General features: G+C 41.9%; 3 protein-coding genes across 3 annotated transcripts in view; all 3 read right to left on the reverse strand.

Annotated features, from left to right (window-relative positions):
- Positions 1-734: 734 nt before the first annotated feature.
- On the reverse strand, positions 735-1,947 carry HTD2 (hydroxyacyl-thioester dehydratase type 2). Its single transcript, XM_051788947.1, has one exon. The coding sequence runs from the start codon at positions 1,945-1,947 to the stop codon at positions 1,441-1,443; it is 507 nt and encodes a 168-aa protein (XP_051644907.1). The 3' UTR covers positions 735-1,440.
- Positions 735-4,489, reverse strand: RPP14 (ribonuclease P/MRP subunit p14). Its single transcript, XM_051788948.1, has 5 exons — positions 4,388-4,489; positions 4,223-4,307; positions 3,352-3,428; positions 2,670-2,748; positions 735-2,047 (listed from the first exon to the last, which is right to left on the reverse strand). Exons 1-5 carry the CDS (start codon positions 4,474-4,476, stop codon positions 1,991-1,993), a joined length of 387 nt encoding a protein of 128 aa, XP_051644908.1. The 5' UTR covers positions 4,477-4,489; the 3' UTR covers positions 735-1,990.
- A 1,413-nt stretch (positions 4,490-5,902) lies between these two features.
- Positions 5,903-25,335, reverse strand: part of PRKAR2A (protein kinase cAMP-dependent type II regulatory subunit alpha) — a 62,353-nt gene continuing 42,920 nt past the window's right edge. Inside the window, exons 4-11 of the mRNA XM_051788946.1 lie at positions 24,917-25,000; positions 23,707-23,813; positions 19,374-19,527; positions 16,273-16,374; positions 14,391-14,465; positions 11,337-11,402; positions 10,583-10,721; positions 5,903-10,065 (exon numbers count right to left, since the gene is read on the reverse strand). Of these exons, the coding sequence (XP_051644906.1) occupies positions 9,932-10,065; positions 10,583-10,721; positions 11,337-11,402; positions 14,391-14,465; positions 16,273-16,374; positions 19,374-19,527; positions 23,707-23,813; positions 24,917-25,000 (861 nt within the window). The 3' untranslated portion in view covers positions 5,903-9,931. The remainder of the gene's footprint in view (positions 10,066-10,582; positions 10,722-11,336; positions 11,403-14,390; positions 14,466-16,272; positions 16,375-19,373; positions 19,528-23,706; positions 23,814-24,916; positions 25,001-25,335) is intronic.

Consider the following 25,335-nt stretch of genomic DNA (forward strand, 5'->3'; position numbering starts at 1 on the left):
GTTTTTTGTACGCTTGTCTTGCAGCTCCCTGTTGAGAGGAAAAGGGGCTGTGTGGTGTGGTTCATTAGCTGAATCTCAGGCTGGAACAGCAATCCTGACTCCCCAAACTACTCCTTGTGCCATGATCCAGGAGGTCAGGCACAGATTTGATTCATTTTTTTAACAGATGTTAACACATCAACTTCCTACCTGGAGAGGAAGGTGAATAAGAAACAGAGAAAGGAGTATGCCTGCTTTGGGAAAGTGTTTTACACAGCACAAGCCAGTGACAGACAGTGACCCGAGGCAGAAGGAAAGGAAACGGGAAGTGAAGCAGCTCCTACAAACAAGAGATAAGGAAAGCTCTCTAACTACTGCTTCCAGGTTGTGAACAGGCCAAACACCAGGCTTTGGAAACAGAGGGCATGGAGTCAAACACCTTAAATGTTACCCCTCCCTCTGCTCCAGTGTGACTAACACCTGAGGTTAGAGTGCAGCACACTCAGGCAGTGTACCTGTTTTACCAGTAATTTTCATTACAGGTTGAGGACAAACTCTCTTTTCACAGTAAACAACTTCTGAGGTTATTTGCAGTCAAGGAAAGTTTCAAATGCATTTCTGCTGCACAGAAGATAGAAAAGGATAACAGATGCTTTGCCAGAAAATTATAAGCCACCAACTGAAGGCCTTCTTCCTGATGCCATTGATCATTCCTGAAAGAAGTCTCTTAATGTATAATGATCTTATGCTGGTAATGAATTTACCAAAAGCCTATTTTAACTAGGTGCTTTCAGTGGGCAAGGAGGAATACATGTTCACACAGACAAGCAAGCAGAGAGAAGCCATACAGTTAGTACTCAACTCGTATGTCCCTGCTTGTCTTGCCCTCAGGAGCACAAATACAGTAAGTACAAGTTGTGACAATATTTTTTTTTAAAGGCTCCTTAACTCTGCTTCTGGGAGGCAAGTTTCAGAGGAAACACCCACAGGAGTCATGCAGATTACAACACATCCTGCAGTACACGTGTGTCAGTACCTCCACTTCTGTCCCACTTGTTAAAAGCAGCATTGTCCCCTCCCCTGGAGCTTGTTGGCAATACAACTGCTTTGTACAAAAGGAACAAGTTTTAACTGAACTTTGCTGGTGTGGACTGTGATTTTGCCAGAAAGAACAGCCTCAGCCACTCCAGAATTCCCACTGTGGCAGAGCAATGGCTTGTCTAAGCCACTTTTCCTCTTTGTCACAGTAAGTACGTAGTTCTGCTGGTTTCACTTTGACAATACATAGAGGAAAATGAAAAGTTTTAAGCTTAATGCAGCTCTATCAGGATTAAGTTTGTACACTGTCTTTCAAGCACTCTTTGTTGCAAATTTACTGGATTGAGTGATGTCACATAAAAAGACAAAATCAAAACCAAGCATTTCTGGCCTTTACAGTAAAGTAGCACAGGCTGAACAGCTCTAACTGTCCGGCACCATGACTTTCACCATCCCTTCCATAACAGTCTTCCCACTTTCTCTGACCTGACATGATACTGAAATGTGTGCAACAGAACCCTTCAGCCGTTTCACTTCTGCTGCAGCTGTGACTTCTTCACCAATATACAAAGGAGCTGGAAACCGGATCTCCTGGGAGAGAAATATACACCCTTGACCAGGCATTTTAGTACCTAGAACTGCAGAAATAAGTCCATTGATCAGAACTCCATGTACAACAGTTCTCCCAAACCTAGACTTCTTTGCAAACTCTTCATTTAAATGCAAAGGATTTGTGTCACCTGTTAAGTAGGAAAAAGTAACAACATCGTTCTGTGTAAAAGCTTTGGTAAGTTCAGCTTTGTCTCCAACTTTTATGTGTAAACTTTGAAGTACTGGATGTCCAAGCAGTGAGTTGACAAACGTTAGCTTTGTCAAGGCTCTTCGTCGGAACATTCCTCCAGAAACTCCTCGCCTGAAGGGCTGCAACATCTCCAGAAACTTCTGCTTCGTACAACCAAACCAACAACCACATTCAGTCTAGGACTAGTTCTCTACTGTTGCCAGACAATGCGAGAAGAAATGGAGATGTCTGTTTTGGGGAAAGAAAAAACAAACAAGAACAAACTAAAGCCTTGGAAAAAAATCACCATCAAACGCACTCAAATGTGAAAATACCTAAATTTTCCTTTTACATGAAAGATTAGAAACTTAGAGCTATGCCCTAGCAGATTTTTGTCCAGCCATGGCTTCAGAGACAAAGAATTCTCAGAATTCCTTTTATTAAGCAGCATCCTCTAGAAAAAAATAAGCTCTGGAAGTGCACATTTGTAAGGTCTGTCAACAGTGATTATTAGAAAGGGAAGAAATGGGGCAGAGGAAATAAAAGACAGGACCAAGATGTGGACCATAAACAAAACCTACCAGAAATTATTTTCTTGCAGGTGCATTAATGACATCAGGACTTGTCATGGGACTGAAACCATAAAGTAATAAGACAGCCTCTACCATCACATTTTACAAGATTCATTATAAGGTGAGAACTGCTCAAACATAGGCCCACACACCTGCACTTAAAAGCATTTCACTCCCAAACCAAGGCATTTTTGCATCTAGGCCACCTCTCTGTGAAGAGACAGCATGCTCAGACAGATAGCCAAGTTTAGAGCCAGAACTGACATCTGGGGGAAGCACCAAGCCCTGCAAGGCTTTACCTGCAGCACCCGGAAGGCACACCTCCTGTTCTGGTAGAAGCCCAGCAAGGTTAGAGCACTCCACAGCTTGACAAGGCCACTTAGTAAAACGAAAATAAAATATACTATTAAAATTTCGTTTTATCAGTTTTCCTGCAACATAAACATCTTAAATAAAAATAATGTTACACTAAGAGTAATGACTTCTTAATTGAGTTTAACAGCAGGTAAATTCACCAGTAAGTTCTAGTAGCAACACTATGTCCTGAAGGGGTATTGCAGTGGCTGCAGTCTCTTTCTTGTCTTTCACACACAGATATGTAATGTAACCTCTTCAAGTTCACTTTACCAGTTCTTGTTCTCTCTGTGCATTTAAGCTCCTTCTGCCCCTAAATCACCTGCAGTTGTCTTCACTATTTACAGTAACCATTCTGATCTTTTACTGTAGAAAGAGATCTAAAGCCACACATTTCAACGGTGCTTAGTTCCTGTCTTAAACCATTTAAACCATTCAGGTTTAAAGCAGGAATAACATTGATGCAGGAAGCTACCAAGCCTTAGTAATTACTTTCTGCATGCTGATCGTAAATATCTGCAAGTTAGGCTTAATTCTTCAAAGACTATTCTTAGCTTAGAACTTCTGGCTTTCTTACAAAAAATATTTTCATAGCAGTATCAGAAGCATGTACCGACTGCACCTTACCTGCTAATAACTCTTAATATGGCAGACAGAGTTTTTTCCTCATATGTTAAGACATCAACAGGCAAAGCTGCTCCAACCTACGAAAAAAATGTTATTTAGTAAGTTCCATCCTATTCTCTTATAGTGGTTTATAAGCAAGTGATTTCACTCCCAGCATGTGACATCATGTTAGTTACACTCAAATCTCAAAGGAATATTTCAGTTACAAATAAACAGCACCTTTTCTCTCAGAGTTCTTTAGCTAGAAGCCACTTATTTCCACATTACAGCTGGAAAAACATGGACCCACAAGTGATGTGACCTGATTAAAGTTACCCAGCAATACTGTAAACAGAGCAAGAACAGTAGTGTGGATTTCCCATCCGCAAAGCTTTTCCCTATATATAGCTCTCATTCTAAAGCCTCCCTATAGCAAAAGCATCAATACTTCAAATTCTAAAAACCAGATATAAAAGAACGGTTTGAGTTGGAAGGGACCTTAAAGATCATCTCGTTCCAACCCCCTGCCATGGGCATGGACACCTTCCACTAGACCAACGTGTCCAAAGCCCCCATCCAGCCTGGCCCTGAGAACTTCCAGGGATGACTGGAGCCACTCCACCACGGACACTAAACTGAGACGTGCAGCCCAGCACCACTGCGAGCAATTATAACGTGGGCTGGGGAGCAGGTCCGGTTACGGGAGCAGCAAACCGAGGACACTTCTGTCTCCTTGCCTGCCCCTCGGCCCGTGCCCTCCGCTCGGACACTGCTCTGCTGTGCCGGGGGACAAAGGGCAGGCAACCGGCCGCTCCCCCAAGGCTCTCCCGGCCCGGAGCCGCCGCCGAGAGACGGACCCCGACCCCAATCCCGATCCTGATCCCGGTCCCACCTCTCCGTGCAGCTCCCTCAGCGCCGACACCACCAGCTGCTTGAACTGCGCGGCGTTCGGCCGGGCCCCGCCGTCGGGCAGCTCCCTGCGGGAAACAGAGCAGAGAGGGGTCTGAGGGGGTCCGGGGGCTCCGGGGTCTCTCGGGGGGTGTGGTGGGGGGCTCACAGGCGCACGCGCAGATAGTGGTGCCGGGCCGCGCTCCGCAGCACGCGCCGCTCGAACGCAGCCGGCGGCGGCTCCGCGCGCGCCGCCATGACCCGCCCGGCCCCGCCCCCCCGGTGCGCGCCCCCCCCGTCTGGCCAATGGCGGCGCGGGGCCGCGCGCCCGCCCCTTCTGTACGGCGGCCGCGCGTGGTCAGCGTCGCCATGGCAACCGGGCAACGCGGCCGCGGCTCCAACGAGGGGGGACAGCCAAGCGCAGCCCTGCAGACGGGCGGCGTCCGGGTCTGACATGCACCTCTGGGAAGCTGAGGGGACAGATGGTGTTTCCAAGTGCTACACGCGAGGTTTTCGCTTCGGAAAGGCAAATATTGAGCGCTGCGCCACAAACACGCTGTTGGGAGAGCGGCACGCAGAGATGTTCCTTCGCTTCCCCTTCAAACAAGTGTGGTGGTCGCGATGCAGTTCCCGAGGCAGCGTGGTCCCGGTGGAGGTGATGCCTGGCACCGTGACAGGTCACAAACACTGAGGGCACTGTGTTATCCCAGCCTCTGTTTTGCAGTACACGCAGCTGAAATAAATTTGAGAAGTGCCCAGCACGAGGCTGGCAGATCAACACCTACTTGAGAAGGTAAAATAACACAATTTTAGTACCTTGTACCTGATCTAAAAATTGGTGTGAACTATATCCTCGGGAGAGAAACAGCTGAAAGGATAGAAATATCTCTGCTCCGCCGAAATGATGAAACATTAGCCCCGGCAAAAGAACCTCACAAGGTCTTCCTTCTTTTACAGAAAGGTTTACCTAGGAATTGGTATCAGCGGCAGCAGGATAACACGGCAATAGCCTGATCTGATGTTTGAGTCATGGCCCAACTCAAAGGACACCAGTTGCCTCTGCCATCACACTGCTCAGTCTGTGCAAAGGTCCTGTGTTATTCCAGCAGAGCTTTCTCATGTTTAGCACCACAATCCACCTGAACTCCACTCCCAGACTGACTTAAAAACTGTACATAAAACACCAGACATTCAGAAAAAAATACTTCAGCAAAAGCAAGTATTATTTCACATGTACCAAAGTAATTTTCAGGTTGTTAGTTAGGTTAAATAAAAGGCAGCTGTAAAATTCAGTACATGTAAGCGCAGGCCAATAAGAGACCCTCAGGAATATAATGTTTCTTGTGGAAATCAAGAACCAGTTACTGCAATGCTCAATAAATCAGTTCTATGATAATCTGGCAAGACTTAATCAGAGCAGCCAGTTCTATTGGGACCGACATTACCTACAGAAGTTGGTATTACTTTTAAGATTAGTAAAATTTTATCGCCAAACAGCAAAACTTGGAGGTCAGGTGCTGTATAAATCTCTTTTGGTTATTGCAGTAGGGCAAGTGCTGCTCTCTCCATGAGGCTCTGGCAACAGGAGCTACAGGACCTGAGGCACCCCAAGTGCATCCAGGGAGCTGCTGTAAGGCTGGGGCTGTGTCAGCTGCAGTGAGTCAATAACGAGCACACACAGGACTGTACAGGAAGGCTGGACACAACAGGTCAGTTTTTTATTAACCAAAAGTGAAGCTGAACCCCAGAGTGGTATAACTTGTTAAAACCATATGTTTTTATATGGTAGATATTTTTCTTTCATGTTCAACACTACAGTGCAAGAACCAAACTTTGCAGCTGTTCATCCTTTGAGAATCAAGTACTAAAAGTAAAATGAATTAAAATAAGGGTCCCTCAATGAATTAATTAAAAAAACCATTTAACTCAAAAGAACAGACCAATTTTAAGAACTGTCTTATTAAATTTTCCCAAGTGAAAGACCTTTAAAAGCACTTGGAGCCTTGAGGTAGCAACTTTATGCAGAATTCAATTCCCCTCCTGCCCCACAGAGGAAAATTAGTAGCGCATTATTAGCTCCAGCCAGCTAATCTGAGTGTCTCCTGTGAGGTTAGTGACTTTCTCTTGCCTCTTGAAATAGCAGTGGAGTGCTGCAGAGCTCCAGGAGGAAATCCACAGGGAAGGCCTCTTGAAATAAAATATATGGTTTGAAAAAAGTTAAAATTATCAGCAATAACCATAACAACAAAAATTATCTGGAGTGAAAAAACCCGACGTGTTTGTATTTTGGCAAGACTAGTTTACAAATACATGTCGAGAACAAGAGTCTGCTTTCAGCCAACAAAAAAGAAAGAATGGAAGTGACATTCAAAGGGATTTCAGGTTTTGTTGCCCTCTGTGCAAAATTGCACTTTGTTTTTAAAGTTTTATTTTAAAGTTTTAAGTTTTGCACTTTTGTTTCTAAAAATAGAGCACTTTTGCCCTTTGTTGTTCTTTTACATTTTGAAACCTGTGCTGTGACATTAGACAGAAATACCATATGCCAGGATATTGAACCACTGAAAGCTCCTCTCACTGACTTCACCACAATCACAAGCAGGGGATCACAAACAAGAGACTTGTCTTCCTCTAGGTCTCGAAGACATGATCCTCTGTGCCCACTTTGCTGCTGAGTTCTTTTATTAAAAACTAGATCTCTCTCTAGTGCCAATTTCAGAGACTCCATGGCAGATTTACTGAACACTGAGCGGTAACAAAACACCTGGGCTTGTTCTCTACAACAACTGCGATGAACAGTCAAAGTGAAGAGGAATGAGCTGAGATACAGCTCAGCTCATGGAGCAGGATGGGGCAGATGATCACAAACACGTGCTCCACTTACTCCCTGCACCACTCACACCTTCCAGCTTTGCTCACTGCTGGTGCTCTAACCAGATTCCTGCCAATATTGAGTATCACACCATCTTCATGCTCCAAAACTGTACAGAACAGGTTGGTTAAACCACACCAAACTAATCAGGCATATTGCACATTAAAGCTCTTAAATGGATTCAGCTTTCTTAGCTCATTCTCTTTCAGCTCAAGGTCAGCTGCCTTTCTACACCATGGAATGCTGCTGCACAGACCCTGGGTGCAGGATAGCATTGCCCACTATGCCTTTGCTCCAGGGAGCCCAGAGAAAGGCAAAACTTCAAACGCTTGTTCTTGCTCACATGGGATCCCAATTTTCTGATTTTATATTCTCATCTTTTCCTTTGACTTCTAGAAGCCATCAAATCCTCCCTTCCAGGCAGAAATATCTCAAGAATCTAACATCTGCTTTGCCTGGTTTTTGGTTAAGCTTCAAAACAACTGTCCATGTTTGCCTGTGCTGAGGTTACAGTCTTGTCCTGCAGGAGAACCAAAGACTGTAAGAACCAGAATCCATCTGTAAGGCAGCCCAACCTGCCAGGCTCCTTTGGATAAAGGAGAGGATATTCTGCCTGGGAGCAACAAAGGCCAGCTGGTGATTATTCACAGCAATTTTCTATTTAGTTCACATGACAGTTTAGGCAGCACAGAAACTCACACTGGTTCAGAGACAGGTTTATGTCTGGTTCACAGGACAGTCAAAAGCTAGCTTCAGAAAGATTCCTGTCATGGACCCCAAAGTGTCTAAAAGTTACATCTGTTATCATTGCAAGAACCTGATGAGTGAGTTTTTTTCATCTCTTCTTGGGATTTTTTTTGTTCGTTTGTTCTGAGTTTCTTAGGGCTTTTGTTTGCTTTTTAATTCTGTAATCAAAAGAATTATTTTTGTCTTTGGTGTTAAACCTTGGAAGCATGAATGAGAAGTACCTGCTGCTTCTTGGCTGTAATTTATGACAAAGAAACAGCCGAGGAAAGCAAGGGAAATTCACTGTTCTAAAATACATGCAGTTAGAACAGCCACTAGACATCACAACCAGGACTTTAATAATATGGAAACACCGAGATCAGTGGTGTCCATTACAAATCATTTGCATTATATAAAAATATGACTGAAATTACAGTAACTGGACAACAGCCATTCAAATTGATCAACTTTCCATCTTGCTCATATTGCAGGAAATGGGAGGGAAATCCATTGGGGGGGGGCGGGGAAGTGTCCAGAAATCAACTTAGAGTTGCTGCTAAGCATCTCGTGCCTCAGAGAAACATCCACTGTGATAACTAAAAGCAGGAATTCAAGATTAGCATCCTTCCATTCTTGCTCACATGGCCATGAATAAAAAGAGCAGGTTCTGTTACACTAGCATTCACAATTAAAATTTTATAACCCCATAAAACACCAGTACGTTTTGCATGAGCTGCGGAAGAATGCAAATTCAAAGGGTCACTAGATTTATTACCTCCAAAATCAATGTCTTAATATAAATATTCTGTTTGTACACCATAAAAATGTCCTTCTTATGGTCTGATTCTTATTTAGATAATACTCTGATAAAATCTCAGCCATATGCCAATTAAGGTCATTAAAGCTATAGAAACAAGAATCTACCTAATAAATGCTGCAAATTTAACAGGTATTTTAGATAAACATGATTAGCTTAGTTATCACCTAGACCAAAAAGACTCCTCAAACACACCAACTGCGTAGTTAGCAAAGACATTTGCTCTACAAAGTCAAATGTTGCCAACTTTTGAAAAGTTTAGCAAATCAATGTGGTATTTGGAAGCAACCAAGTGTCTAATGAAGTTAGAATACTGTGAAATGTTAGGACTGGGGGAAGCTCCTGTAAACAAGTACAGAAGTAGTCTTCATTTAAATTACAAAACATTCACCTCCTTAAAAAGCTTTAAAACTGACCCAGTCAACAACTGTGCCCTGGGAAATCTAGCAGTATAAAGGATCTCTGTAAGCAAGAGAAGGTCATACGTTGTGATCTCACCACCATAAAATGTACTCAGTGTCAGGAACAAGAAGCAAGTTTGGGGAGATGACAATTATGACATTTTCAGGCCATTTGATCTGAACCACTGCACTTTTTTGGGCAGCATAGAGTAAAACAATTTTCTTTGCTGCTCAGAAAACACTTAAAGTATAGTAATGCTTCATTTTCTGCATCTGGTTGCTAAGCAGACTCTCCTATGTCCCCAGCTCGGTTTACTTGGTTTAAAGAGCTATTTAGTACCTGCCACTTTCAGCAAGTGGACAGAAATTTCAGTGCCATCTTATTCACTGGCTCCATTGATATTTTAACTTCAAACCCAGATGCTACAATTAAAAGCAAATTTGACATTGTGTAAGGAAAGCATCAGATGAAGGTAATAAGTCCATGAAAGGCCTGTATTTCACAGGCTGCCTCTGCAGAACAGGCAGCCTCCCACTACAGAATCTGATTGGAAAATTTATCCCAACAGTAACACTCAGAAGGAAGGAGGCTTCTATATCTTGCACACTTTGGGTTTCATATCAGGCACTTGAACTGTTGGACAGATGCCATTCTGAACCAAGTAAGTGAACATAGGGTTAGAATCATCTTTAATCTAGGTCTAATAATGAAGTATCAGCAGCAAAGTGGAGGCAGGGAGTGAGCAATCCATCTGTGCTGAGACTTGTTTATGGTTTCTAAAATGCCCAAGAAAACAGCAGCAGTAACTGTTCCATAGTGTCCGTTGTCCTTGTGAGTTGTGTTGCTGATAGGAGGCTTTTCTGTGTCTTGAACTAAGAAGGCATTGAGGTACCCTGTGCCTAATTCCCTGGATCCAACAGGTCCATGCTAGAGCCAAACATTGCCACCAGTTGCTCCTCATAATGCGTTATATTCCTCTTCATAATGTCCATGCAGGGTCCAAGCAACCGCTCAAATGCTTGCACGTCCATGACTGCAAAGGAACAGAGGTGAAAACACGATCATTTGTCAAAAAGGACACCACACACCAATCTGGTTTTTAAACTCAGAACAGACCTCCAGTCCAACCCACTCAGGTCAGAAACAGAAATCATGTCTCTGATTTCCCTCTGTACTGTTATTTGTAGAAACAAGATTAATGGAATACAAACCTGACCTCAAGGACAAATACAGAAGCAAAATACATCCCACACTGGCATTAAAAGATCACCTGAAGGGTATGTGTGACAAACAAGCTGTACACAAGAAGCCAATGCCCTTCAGAGAGTACACACAACTCACACAAAAAATAGAGAATCTGCCATAAGGAAGCAGAGGTGCTTCTCTGACTTCCATGTGGAGCCCTGCTCCAGCCCCTGCCCCTGCCTTCTGGTGTCTGACTGCCAGTTAGCAAAAGGTTGCTGGTTTTGAATAGCTGCTCACTCAGGCATGCTCCATGAGACAAGCAAAGACCAGAAAAGGGTAACTAGAAACACAGAACATCTGCTTACCTAAACATTTGACCTCCCCAACAGCATAGGCAGAGGCTGCTCTGGGTTTGTTGGTAACAAGTGCAAGCTCTCCAAAATACTGCCCTCTGTGACACCGGGCAATCTCCACTTCTTGGTTAGCTTCTTTACTCGTCATAGTCTGTCAAACAGTGCAGTTTCATTATTTGCACACAGTTCTGTCCTTGTGCAAGGCTGCAGTTCACCCCACATACCTTACACACATGCAACAGCTCATTCGTTTAGGGCCTTTAACCCAGAGATTCCCAAGTCATGGTCTGTGCTGGTCGAACACCTCAACACCATGATAAGAAGAGCATGTGCCAGCCCACAAGTGTTGAGACTGGCAGGTATTTACTGTTAAATCAATCTAACACAGCCTTTATCATCTACCACAAGCTGTTCCCCAAAGCTGCTTTAAATGCCAACATCCAGTATGTCACTAGAGATAACAGACCCCACTTTTTCTAAGCTACAGTTTTCTGTAATGACAGAAGAAAAGTTTCATCTCCACCCTTAAGGCCAGGGAGAGTATATCAGGTTAGTTTGCAGAGCAGCAGATAGAAGAAAAAGACTTTTCTACTTTAGTAAACTAACTTCAGTTATGGGAATTTATAACCTTCATCACATGAGTAATGATGATAAACATCACAAAATAATATATTAAAATAAGTCAGGGTAGGCTTTTTCATATCTCTTGTATTAATCAATAGAATAAGGGATTGACCTAAACCCTAATCACTCAATTTGCACTCACCTTGCTTTTAATCAAGATTTTTACTTCACCAGATTCTACAATGTAAAAACAATCTGCTTTATCGCCCTGTGAAGAGGAAAAGGTAAAATAAATTATTTTTTACTTTACTTACACATACTTGAAAGTATGTATAAAGGGTATTAAGTCATTCACTTTGAACTAGGCCTTGTGCAGAAATCTGCTAGAATTGACAAACATTCAGATTCCTAACATTAAAAGGTGACTGGTTGGATAATACATTAGAGGAACCCACAAGGAAGTAACTATTAGTGCATGTCATCCAGTGAGAGGGCAGGAGGAAAGGGAAACACAAAGGAGATTGATGATATAAAGCAAAATCACGTAAGTGCAAACCTTCTGCTCTTGACAGAAGTAGCCAGTTGTGAAACTAAGCAGAGCCTAGAATTTCTATAGGCAAATTTTAATAAAACACCAATTTAGTGACTGTGTTTCTAGATGTCAGCAGGAAAAAAGATCCATTAAACTAAGTATGAGCTCAGTCAATTCACAGTAAAATAGCAGGAGACAGAAGAACCCAGAAGAGCTGCATTTGAGGAGCACAAACATAGAAAGGAAGAGGAGGATAGTTTACAGAAAGGCAAGTCCACAATGCAACCCATCTACATGAGGAATGATGCAATGGCTCCATAGAGGTAGTGAGAATGGTAAGGAATAAAGCACTCAGCATCATGTCATTAAAGGAAAATCAGTCACATAGGGGCAAGTGGGAGAAAATAAAAACTGATAGCCGTTTTATATCAAGTTCTAGAAAGATACCACAAGGTGCTGTTGAATGACTGGGTGTGAATTAAAGAACTGTGATTTAGTCCAATCCAGCTGTTTTATGAAGAAGGCACTGTGAGAGTGACCAAGCACACCCAGAAAGGTACTGAACTCTCTGTTCTTTGGGATATTCAAAAGTCATCTGAACACAGCCCTGGGCAACAGGCTCTCCGTGGCCCTGGCTGAACAGGGGGTTTGGACAAGGTGACTTCCAGAGGTCCCTTCCGACCTCAATCATTCTGCAATCTGTGAGAGTTTCTAGAACCTTCTTCACATCTCTCATTCCCCACCCCATTGCAAACCTTCAGCAGATTCCAGTTTACATCTGCTCTGAAGAGCTTTGCCAGCACTTAATTTCAAAGTTTCATCTGTGACAGAGAGGACTTTCCCTCTCTGTATCCCTCTCTGTGGGTTTGGCATAGGGCTGGAAGTCAGAGCAGAGACCCAGCACATGCCTCCTGCTATAAATCACAAGCAAAGAGACTAAAGGCTTCAGGGAGACAGAGGCTGGAAAAAGAACTGATAAGGGAATGGGAGCGGCTCAGCAAAAAAACCTGAAATAAGAGAAATAAATCTGACATTAAGTCAAGTGGGCAAGGAGATGATGAATGTGATGGGAAGAATGGATGGAGATAGTTACAACCAGAGTATGAAACATGGGCTGGAAGAAAATGATGCAAGATTTAAACACAGAGTTACAGAACAAATTAGGCCTTTAGCTGAGCTTCCTGGGGGTGGTCATAAGTCATCCAGTGGAAAGCTTTTCATTTACCATTGCCATCTATCACAACATGAGCTAATACTCCCAGCACACTTCTGAAAGAGTAAGTACTTAAATAATACTTTTTCTAACAGAATGGAAATAAACTGAGTGGGAGACATCCTCGTAGCACTACTAACAATTTTCAAGTGCTTTAAAGCTTACTGCCCTTAACTGAAGGGCCAAATTCCAGAAGGGTAATTAAAATATAAAATTATCCACAAGAGAAAAGGAGGAAAGGCGTTCGTGGAATTGATGCAACTGCTGCAATGTAAGAGTTACCATATCTTTTCCAAGCTTAGAATTCCATCAGGTCTAGCAGTGTACCACCAGACCTATCCAGACTATTAATCCTCCTTTTAAGGATAATTACATCCTTGTCCTTAATTCAGTTATTACAAAAGATTAAAACCAACTGTGTAATTGGATCACTGATGGTGTGAGTTCCCAGTTTTGAGACTTATTTATAAGCTCTGATTTTGCTGAGAATTCAGTCTTCTCAGAGTCTTAAGCAACAAGAGTTTCAACTTACAAAACAGGGTATTTTTGGAGAGAAGTAATTTGACAGTATTTGCTTATCAGCAAACTAAAGTTTCCTGCATCCACTTATCTGACATTGCAAGTAATTAAGATTAATTATTCAAGACATTATCAAGGAGTCATATTCTGTTTATAAAACAAGAACAATGGTTGTAACCAAAAACCTGCAATTGCAGGTAAGCCAAGGACTTTTCTGAATTCACTTCTACTTGAACTGCAGCACTTTTGCAACACAGCAACCCCAAGCTAAACTTGACACAAAATCCCATTGTTTCATCAGTAACAGTGTTCCACAGCTTTAGCTTGAGCTCATCCAGCTTCATGTTCCACCACTCCAGCCTTGGTCTGCTGCAGCAGACAAAACATACACCAACCACCAAAGGCTGTCAACTGAGCCAGACCACACCACTGAAATACTCTTTCTAAAAGCATTGGGAAGAACAGTGGTTTTAGTTAACCCTGATAGTTCTTAGAATAGTAAACTGGGTTGGGTCCACCTAGGTAAACATTGCAATGACTGCATCAAACCATACTCGTGTTGAATTGTTTGTTTCTGTTGTTCAGTCAGACCTAGGCATTAGAGATGCCTTAACTACATGCCTGTGATTCCTTTTTTGATCTGGTCATAGGGGCCTAGGAAAAGTCTAGCTGGGGGCTTTCATGGAAAACTGCATAGGCAGACATTTAATTTCAGCTTCTGAAGGCACACTCCTCTTGAAACCTTGCAAAGACCATTTAGAAAGCACAGGTAAGAGAAGAAATACCCAGAAGCTAAAGTGGTAGAATAAATTTGCAGCAAAATACATACTGTCCATTCCCCAAACATTCAAGAAGTGATTAAATAAATTGGAAGTATTAAAGAATAAGTGCCAAGTTGGTCCAAGTAATAAGATTCTATAAGTCAATTCCACACACAAAAAAAAAAAAGCAGAGAAAGGCAAATGATAAAGAGAAGTTTAGAGTTCAAGTACCTGAGAAATGATACGTTCCCCATCTTGGTACACTTTCTCTCCTATAACATCCACTATCTTCATTCGCTCTGATGCCTGGAACAAAGAGGAAAATTAAAAACAATAATCAATTACAGCTCACGTCTATGAACTCTCCTGAATCTCTGTGGTCTCTCCTGAAATGAAGAGGCATTCACTAGACACACAAACACACAATTTATAAACATAGCCCCGAAATGACATGGTCATAGTACTGCAACACAGTTCACAAGATACCATAATCAACAGGGAAAGAAAATTGTCTAATGTCCCATCCCTGTGCTTTCCTTACCTGCAAAGTTAAAAAATAACTGATTTGCCCATTTAGAGCAATAAGGCAGGAAGGAGGGGAAATCACTTCCTTAAATATTCAGTTGAAATTTGAAGAAAGCACTCAGAAAAATGTCATAAACTTACTGCCTTACACTAGCAACATCATTTCAAAACATTTTAATGACTTTATAGTTGACTATGTAGGGGGCGGGGTTTGTCCCAAAACTCATTCCTAGAGTGCAAGGAAGGGAATATGAAAAGGACAAGGGCTGTGAAGCATGAGCAGGCACTGCAGCCAGGATGCCCAGCAGCAAGGGCAGGAGACCCTATCTGACATGCCACAGAACAGCCTGAGTCTTCATAATCAGGAAGGGGAAAGAGAACAGCTACAATTATCTCCTGTGTTTCCCACAGCCCATCTAAAACCCCACAAAACAATTTTATTGCTTCAGAGCAGCATAAAAAAAACATACCAAGAAAGGAAAAAAATCCTGCTGTTAAAATTCAACAGATGATTCAGTTGTAATCAATCCATTCATTCCCCAAATGCACCTTAATCTTGCCTATGTTTGAGAAATCAAAATCTGGTCCACGCATGATTCAACTGCAATGTGTCATGCAAAAAGCCATCCTAGTGCTAATGAGTTATTTTTCTGTATCTTTAAATATTTGAGTCACTTCTGTTCTCAAAAAAAGGCACACTGATGGAACCAGTTTAAGCCAGGCACTGAGGAAGAAGGTGTTGTGTAATTTACCCCTTCCACAGCTACAGTATATGTCCAAAATCACATGTATTAGAGGTTGTTATTCACACCTAATGATACTTGGCAATTTTGTAATCTTCTCCCAAAGGGATAAAGAGTTTTTCTCAAATACTAAAGATAAATCATGAGAAAGATTTTTTTATCATGAGAACACAAAGAAAAGCTAAATTATGATGTAAGGCAAGGACAGACACATACTAATGTCAAAGCAGGTTGGTCAGTTCCAAGAGCCCTCTGAAGATACAGGTTGAGTCAACAGAAGTGACAATTGGCACATTGTTCCTGAAGTTATGCCCCACACACACCAATGTAACACCTGTCATTGTGTTCCCAGCTAGCTCCTTTAGCCTATTCTTAGTTTACCTCCTGAATATCAGCTAAGGTTAAAGCAGGATCTACTACCATCCCACATCTTTGTCTCAAATTTAAAATCATTTGTGGTTGATAAAGGCCAAATATCCCAGTGACTGTACCACTACTTCAACATCACACCCTCAAAGGAAACCACAGCCCTGAGTTCCAATCTGCACTTTGTGGAGATGGGTTTTTTTGGGTTTTTTTAGGGGGGGGGTTGTGGAAAGATTTTTCTAAAAAATCAGACAGATAAAAATCAGCAACTTGCTCACTGTGAATAAAGGGTCTGAAAAAAAAAGCAATGTACAACTTCAACAATGCAAATTAAGTTGTGTAGTAAATATGATACCAAAGCGGCTCTTAATATTTTGTTCTAAGCAAAAATAACACAGATTTCTGACACAGCAGAAACAATGTCTGTGGAGCTATTGCTAATGCAAGAATTTGATGTAGATGTCTCTGAGAAGCTTTACCTCCAAGGATTTAAGAAGGGGCACAGACTCAATAAATAATTCATACGTCTTCCTCTTCTTTGCGTTATTTTTCAGTATAATTCTTCTGAATGTCACTCGATCCTGCAAGAAACAGCACAGAGAAATACATTATTTCTCTTCACTTAAATGTTCCCTGTTTAAAGAACTGACAAACATGAACTAGTATTTACAGCAAACGTTGGGGTTGAGAAACCAGCTGTTAAAATGATACCATATCCACCACAACAGTGACTGCAACAGCTCCTCTGAAAGCACTTCTGGGAATAACAAATTGAAAAACAGGGAGCTGTACGATCTGATTCTCCTCAGATAAGCATTTAGGAATTCAGTTTTTGGTCTATCTTGTACTGTTTTTCAGGGTTGAGTTTTGAGGTTTTCTTTGCCTGTTTGTGAATATCTTTCATGCTTCTGCATACAACAAACTTTTGCTCTTTCTGCTTTAGGTAGTGGAAACTGGAATTTTTAAGACTTAAGGCAACTACAGGACTAAGTCTAAATTGGATTCTTCTCTACTTGAGCCACAGATTTCAAAAGTAAGTCGGAGATTTACACTGCTCTCAAACAGATCAGGAACAGAACATGGAACAGCAGCAGGCTTGTTCACTCCTCCACCTTCTCGGATCCGAGAGCCAGCTTTTACAAGGGCCACTTCCTAACTGCTACCTGTCCGTGTGTTCCATAAGGAAAAACTGTTCGGCGTGGTTTTGGAGCCCCAATTTGGGGCAATATCCCCCCTCCCAGCCCAGCCCCGCCGGCCCCCGCGCTGCGCTCCGAGGCCACTGGGCGGCGCTGCGGGCCCGGCCGAGCCCCGCGAACCGGCGGGAACAACGCGGTTCCTTCCCCACGGGAAAGGTGGACTTGGACACCGGCAAGCACCGATGGGAAAGGCCCTAGGAGAGCTGAAACGGAGCGCCACGTCCAGGCGAAAGGGAAAGGCACCTGCCCAGCAGGTGTCTCTGTTACCACTTGCCCTGTTGGGATCAGCGCTGGATGACGAGCAGAGCTGCAGAGTTTGCCTTGCACAGGATAAGGCCATAAGTGTAAAAATCAAAACCAAAAAGTAGGAAGAAAAGAGTACCAATTTGGCTAGGAAAATGTTACCCAAAAAAAAAAAAAAAAAAAAAAGCCACAATTAGCAGAAACATCCAGTGCCCTGAGAGCCATTCCTCCAGAACTCGTTTCCCAAAACCATTGGCTGATACCTAAGCCACAACATTTTAAGGTGAAGAGGTATTTTGAAGTGAACATTTCTATGGGATGCAGGCTGCAAATACTTGTAACTTGAAGCAAGGACTGACGGAGGTGATACTAGTGGAACATAAAAGCTGAAGGATGTGAAAGATGAAAGGCAGGATGGTATTATTGTTATCCAAAGGAGAACAAAAGATGGTAAAGCATGAGGGATTTTTAAATTTTTTTTTAAAGAAATTCTTCATTGGTAGAAATGTCATCAAATGTTCGTGTTTTGAAAAGCAGAAAGGTGTAGAAACAGTCAGGGGAATTGCAAAAGCATAATTCAGAATTCATTTGCTTGAGAGTATCAGTGAGGGAGGAGAAGCAGCAGTATTTGAACAAAGAAAGCAGAGCCGTGAAAGCAGCGTGTGTGATCATGAGGTTTCCCCCAGACACATTCAGTAGCAAAGGCTGAGGACATTTCCCTGCTCCAGAAGAGACCCACTGTGATAACTGCTTTGTGCCTGAGCCTTTTGGGCTTCTGTTGGCCAAAGCCTGCAATGCAGCAGGAGCAATCGACATTTCCTAAATGGCAGATGACCCATGAGCTTTAGCAATGACTTCTGCAGACTAATAAAAATATGTTTAAATTACATCAGGCACAAAATAGTACAACAAAACATGACAACAAACAGAATATCTGGAAAAAATAACAAGTTTGACTGGAAAATGCAGCCTAAGTTAATAAAATATTCACACGACAGATGATTAGCAAGAGGTCCCCGTTCAACTACACCTTGCTAATTATGTGAACATAATCACAGAAAAAGCAAACCCAAAATTAACCCAATTTGTGCACTTATCAAAGGCAAACTGAAACAAAGAATCATCATCTTATTTTCTTCCTTCTATGAATGAGTTCAGTTTGTAGCTAGCTGCTTTGTTCTGCCTTCTTCCAGAAATTAGATTCTGAAATTATTCCCTGGCTGATTTACCAAACTCTTTTCTTTAAGTTCACAAAGAAAAGGGAAGTCAGATTCTCTCAGCACGCGCTGAGATTGCATAAGCACCTCGCCATGTGTAGCAGCTTATCAGTCCTACAATCAAGGTCACAACACAAGGCCAACCCCCAGCGATAGTTGCCGAGGAGCCCGGGCACACAGACAGCACACAACACTTGTGGCTTCAAAGGCTCCGTTGATCGCACAATCCTCTTATTATGTGAACCCTCACAGATGAGTAAGAGAGCACTGTGAAAATAACCCCATCCAAATAGTACAGAGAAAAGAACTAAAAAAGGAAACTAATGTCTACAGCTTCACATTCAACACTGCTGGGCTAGAGACAAAGCAACACCATCATTTAGCTTGGTATCTCATAGGTCATGCTGACCTGAGAACCTCTTCCAAGGTAACAGAGAGGGACCAGAAACATGACGACAGTTTATTGTGAAGGAAAACAAAGCTTTAGGTGGTTTTCTGACCTCTTCAAATTACTAACATTCTCAAGAAGATATTTAACACCTTCCCATTCCCCTTAAAGCAGACAAAATGGTAGGAAGGTAAGTGGAAAACAAAAACCTCATTTAGATACTGTTTCCCCCTCCTAAAAAAACGTGCATGCCTCCACTGTCCTCTGCAGGATGAAAACAAAACCAGGGGTTTTTCCCCCCTAACAAAAGCTACAATTATAGCAAATGCAAAACCATAAAGGGACAGATAGAACTAATGATATAGTTTTTACAGACAAGTTGTTCTAGAAAGGCAGCCAAAAAGATTTGCACAATGGATCTCTCATGCCAGGAGATAACAGATCATGATAAAATAGCTGTGAGCAGAGGAGCCATACCAAGAGAAGCTCTGGACACTGTTTAAAATATGCATATGAAAGCAACTTCCTTTCCTTACCAGTCCCCAAAGGGCTCCTTCTGTTGTGGCAACGATGGTGGCAGCTCTAGGAGTGTTGTACATCAATGCCAGTTCCCCAAAGCTGCCATGATTATCGTAGCGGCCCACGCAGCGCGACTGGTTGTCTTTTGCTACAACAATATCATACAGTCCCCTGCAAAACAATGGAATAGACACTTTTTACTAGACAACATTCCAGTACAAATCTTAAAAACAGCTTTTTGCTGTTATACAAATAGGCTTTTTATTGCTGTGTGAGATGGAACATGCTTTATTGAGCTTTCCAAGTGCATGATTCTCAGCTGCTTCAATCTACACTATTTTCACACTAATTCTCTCTTAATGAAGCTTTTCACTCCCGATAGATATGGGCAGGATCGACTTGGTTTCTTCTGCACAGTATTTTGACATTGCTCTTCTGGCCAGGGTGAGAGGCAGTTTCATCATCTTTAACAGTGTCAATTCACAGCATGTCTGTTACCCAGTGAGGCCTCTTTAGAGTGACTTGGACCCATCTCTACCTGTTTTCTCAGTGACAGCATTGCTGCAGGACCTTTGGGAAACTGCTCAACTGCTACTGTGGGTTTGTCTCAACTCCAGATTAGGGGTATGTATATCATAACCTCAAGATGCTCTAAACCTGCTGACATCTACCAGGATCTCTGAACAGATCAAGATGAAATGTCAAAGCACTTTGTTCATACTGAGCTGAAAATTGTTTAAATTGGAAAGGCCTCCTCATCCTGTTCTCCATGAAGCACACTTCCTTACATTATAATGAAGTTGAGGGAACAGTATCCCAGAATTTACAGGGAATAAAAAGACTACTCTGATGAAGATGCAGGTTTGGGTCCAGCTAGTAAGCTCAAGACTCAAATCTGGATCAAACTGCACTACAGCAACTGCCTATGAAGAAACAGGCTGTGCATAGAAAGGTAGCCATTTAAAAGTCAAACACGTGCCTGTAACGCCCTCAGGACTGTCATGCTTTAAACAATAAAAATGTAGTTTGAGTAGGCTTGATTAATTCTTAGCTATGGCACCAGAGATCATTCAGGTACTAGCCACTGGCCTACAAGACTTCACAGAACATACACCCTGGAGAAAAGCAGCAAAGGAACACCTTCCTGGCTTTAAGCAGCTGAATAAACATATCATTTTCCTGAGGAGTTTAGATCTTTGTCCAAAGGAATGGCATTATCTCCATAACATCATTAGGCCCATAAGAAAAAAAGAAAAGGAATCACCAGAAATGGTAGTAGGTGGGAAAGGAAGGCACATGAGATTGCACAGCATCCTTACCAGCCATTTTTTGTACCTGCTGCTGCTTACAGCTACAAGACAGAGTAGGAACCCAGCAGCATACTAAGAGTAAACCAGAAAAGTTTTAGTGTGGATGGAAAGTGTCACTAATTCTGGTAAGTTCTGATATCCATTTAATGATTTTCTGAGAGGCACAAGAGGCAACAACCTCCAGAGGTGTATTTTTGATCTAGAAGAGATATCTGTGAACACCTTAAGCAAAAGCAACAACTTCTTCCCATCCCTCAGCCTGAAAGTCACTTACTAATGCCATTTATTTCCAAATAGCTATGGGCACATAACCTTCAGCCAAGCACTCAGCTGTCTGCAGCCCAAGAACTAAACTGGTGAGGCAACTCTGGGTGACCTTGGTTCAGTTTTATTGGGAAAACTGTTGTTGAGCTGTTATTTTAGCCCGTGAGCTAAAACCTTGCGAGATAAGAAGAATAAAAACAGAGCGAAGTGTAATTGTTGAGATGGTAATCGTTACGGGCCCAAGGACTCAAAGGAAAAGTACTGACATGAAAAAATATAAAACCCCAAGTTAGAAAAAAAGCAGAAAAGCAGAAGAGGGCAACTCAGCAAGATTGTGGATCAGTCTGTTCCAAGAGACAACAGAGGCAAATGTTGCCCCTCCTGACTGATGACTGCTCAATCAGCAGAGACTCAGCAGGTGCCTCCTCAGCAGCAATGAGCATCCTAAATGTTCAGCCATGGAACACATCCCTCTGAGCTCTTCCTTCCATGCAGAGGGCCCTAAATAGTTGCTGCATCCTCAGGTTGCATCTGCCCTGCCTTCCTGTCCCTCTGTACATAGTTAAAGACACTCAGACACAAGTGATCTGGTGAGGAAGCATCACAAGCAGAAGACTCTGGGGAAAAAAAAGGCCTGTGCCAGAACATAAAGTCACTGTTCATTCAGACAGAAAGAAACTAATCCTCAAGGATATTCAGGCATTAATTACTTATATCAGAGTAACAAGACATGCCTACTGATGCCTTGAAAGAGCCAGAGTCCTTTGAACTTGCACTTGCAAACAAGTGGAAAGACTGTGGCTTTCCAAAAGGACCAGTGTCCTACTCTTTTGCATGAAAAATTAGAGGGTAGGAGATGGAGGAGGACTGGAAAGGGAGAAAGGACAGAAAATTCCTAACTGTAGAAGTTTTTCTAATAACTGAATAGCAAAAAAGAGTTGCAGCTGAGTTAGTTTTCACAGCAAAGGCTGCTATGCTGTGTCACTAGATAACAACAAGTTTAATTTTCCTCACTGTACAGCCTTTCTGCCTCATATTTTTGTCAACATATTTATGTTACTGGTGTTTTTAACTTGAAAGTAAAACAAAACAAAAAACTTAAAAACTGAAAACTTCCAACACAACTATCTCTCGATAGAAAAAACCTGTTTTGAAATAGCATTACATCTGTAGAACAGAGACCATAGAAGCACTTACCTGAATATCTAAGATTAAGTTCCATTCCACTTCTTTATTTAAGGTTAAAACTCATAGCAGAGAGAGAGCTTTTAGTAACCAACAGGATAACAGCCTTACATAGAAACAAATTAAAACAGGTTGATGGTATCTAACATTTTTGAGAGGCTCCCAAACTGAGTTTAAATTTCCTCATGATTAGGAACCACTGCTCTGCATGGAATCTCATCTTTGTAGAGCTGGTGGCTCTGGCTCCCACAAGTTCTGATCTGCAGTACCTTACTCTTATCTGGGACAGCTTGATCTCCCCAGTGAACGTGGCAAGAGAAGGAACTTTTCCTGTCTAGCCAAAGACATGGGATTGGACTGAGGCAGAGCAGTTGAGGGACATAACTGAGTATGGAAATGGAGCAGTGGTTTAGGCTAATGGGATGGTGTGGTAGAGGACAGGAGAATGGGCATATGGTCAATATACTTGAGGTAGCCCTATGTTCAGTAATTTCCCTAATCAGAGAGGGGAATGTCCTTAAAACAAACAAGAATCATTCAAAACAAACCATTTCTAATCTAGAAATTCTTTCACAAACTCCTTAAATATAGCATAAATGACAATTCAAAAGGGGACACATTGTCTTGAAGAACTGCTCTGAAAGTATTTCATACAATATTAATGGTGTCATTATTTCAGTGATAAGCAAGATAACAGCACATCAAAAAAAGCAGTTTGCTAAGACTGTATTCCAACAGACATTTATAAATCACTTAGTAATTTTATGTTTAATATTACAGTTTTGCAGCAGGAAATAAATCCATATCCTTAATTTTTCTTTAAATATGGTGATTAAAAGTAACATTAGCCAGAATTTCTTCCAAAAGGGTAAAAGATATTCAAAATGTGCATGCACACATATATCTATTATATGCCTGTTGCATATATATATATGTGATCCCCAAAATTATCATGTGAATTTGCTTGATGCGAGAAATTGCAAAATGGCACCTTAAACTCTGCAGGTACCGTGACCAACAGAGGGAAAGCAACCCTAAATCTCTCTGAAGTCAGTGATCAAAACTAACTGGACAAAGTCCAGGTTGTTCAACAGTCACCATTACCATAGATTTTTACTTCCTGTATTCTCCTTCCTGAAAACAATCATCTATCCCTTCCCTTACCACATGGCTACTTCTGCTGCTTTTATGCCTCCTTTCTTCAGAAAAAAACATATCCTGGTCTAGAGACAGGATGTAATATGGCTGGTATTAAGCTCTACTATGCTGATGGGCACAAAAACTAAACTGAACAAATCACAGGCAAGCTCACGCTGTGGCTCTCCCCTCAGAGAAAGTGGTATTTGTGTTGTCACAGCCTCAGAGAACGTGTTAAAGCCCAGCTGGTTTGAAATGTCCACCTAAGTCACATCAGATTGTCCCACTGACCCAAAAGTCAATGGAGGCCTTAAGGGGAAACTGGAAAGATCACATGAGAAGGCAATGACTGCAAAAAAGTAAGTTTGCTTCAAAACCTGTTTGCAGTAAACATTCCCTTTCTTAAGAAGCTGAAAAGAAACATCCTCTTCATGTCACAGGCACAGCTGCTTACCGCTCAACGACATAGAAGTTATCTCCATCATCACCTTGGTCAATCACATGTTCCTGAGGTTTCACCTTCCTCTCAAACATGGCATCAAGGACCTGAGACAGCTGCTCCTAAAAAAAACGAACAGGAGCGGGGGGGAAAACCCAAACCTGTCAGAAAATACACTGCTGGACAATGGCAAGTTCATTTGACTTGATCTGGACAGTGAAACACAACATGCACTGCATCAGTTTTACTGTATGCAAATACCAGTAATACTGATATTACATGTTAATTTCTACTGGCACCTCATTCATTTCCACATTATTAATGTAAGTTCAATAATGCAGACAAACATAGACACTTCCACCACAGAAGAGACATTATCTCAAATTTATGTCGAAATGGCTCAATTTTTGCAGACCATTTCAGTGCCAAAGCACACATGTATGTTTGGTATAATCTGACACAGTTTCACTGCCATGGACACACATGGATTCATGTCAATGGCAGGTGTATTTCATCACATGTATGTCTAGAAACTGCACCATGATCTATTAGTAAATTATCTGTGCTGTCATCATCTAAGAGCCCCAGTCATGACCAGGACTGTACTGAACAGAACTCTATACAGTTATTTCCCTAGATAGTCTGTGTCTTAGAGAACCTACAATTGCAGCCCCAGATGAGACAGGGTAGGTACAGATGGGGAAAACACACAGAAAATGGGATAATGCTGGTGTGCACAGCAGGCTCCAGCTGGGTTTCCCCAATGAGCCGTGACTAAACTTTCTTTTTTTGCAGGCAGCACAGCCACGGAGGCTGTGAAAGCCAAGAGAGATGATGCCACATAAATGCCTTGCCTCGATGCTGACCTGCTTTACCAACTTTGTTATTCCCAGGCCCATTAACAATATACTTTTGCTGCATTTTCAGTGCCCAGATGTTCAAAGCTAAAGATGTAGATCACAGCTGAGTTTCTAAAAATACACTGCATGAACACGCAAGCCAGTCTTTATGCTGCTAGGTGCACTTGAAATATTTACTGCACTCCTGGAGTTGGAAATTATCATTGCAGCATCTGTAGGCACCACTATATTGAAAATATTCCCCATCTTTTCAATAGAATCCTATTTTCTTGTCTTTAAAAACTGTGTCTGGACTGTTAGATCACAATATTAACTGTACATACAAACAATCAACTCCATTTAAGATTTCCTTAAAATGCTATTACCTGATCTAGGTTTTTGAAGAGCAGGATATCTTTACAAGCTTCCTGCAGTCGGCATCGCTGTTCATCAGTTTTTGGATGAACTACCTTTAAAACAAAGTAAAACAGAACTGTCACGACAACAAAGAAATATGATGACAGACTGAACCTTCACTTCAGAGTGAAAAAGCAGAGCACAATTTAAGTGTCAAAGTATACATTGTTTTTTTGTTGTTTACATAAACAGTATTTATATATAAACATACAATGCATGACAGAATGAAAGAGACATAAGAAAAATATTATGCTGACAATTAACACCTGCAAAACAACAGTCAGGACAGACAAGAAAGAAAAGGATGCCTTTTCCATTCCTTTCCCTTCTAGCACAGCCACAGACACGGTCAAGGTCTGAGCACTTGAAACAGGAAAAAGTGAACAGT

The sequence above is a fragment of the Manacus candei genome, unplaced genomic scaffold, assembly GCF_025592945.1.
Source record: "Manacus candei isolate 608988 ecotype Guabito, Panama unplaced genomic scaffold, ASM2559294v1 h1tg000025l, whole genome shotgun sequence".
Lineage (NCBI taxonomy): Eukaryota > Metazoa > Chordata > Aves > Passeriformes > Pipridae > Manacus > Manacus candei.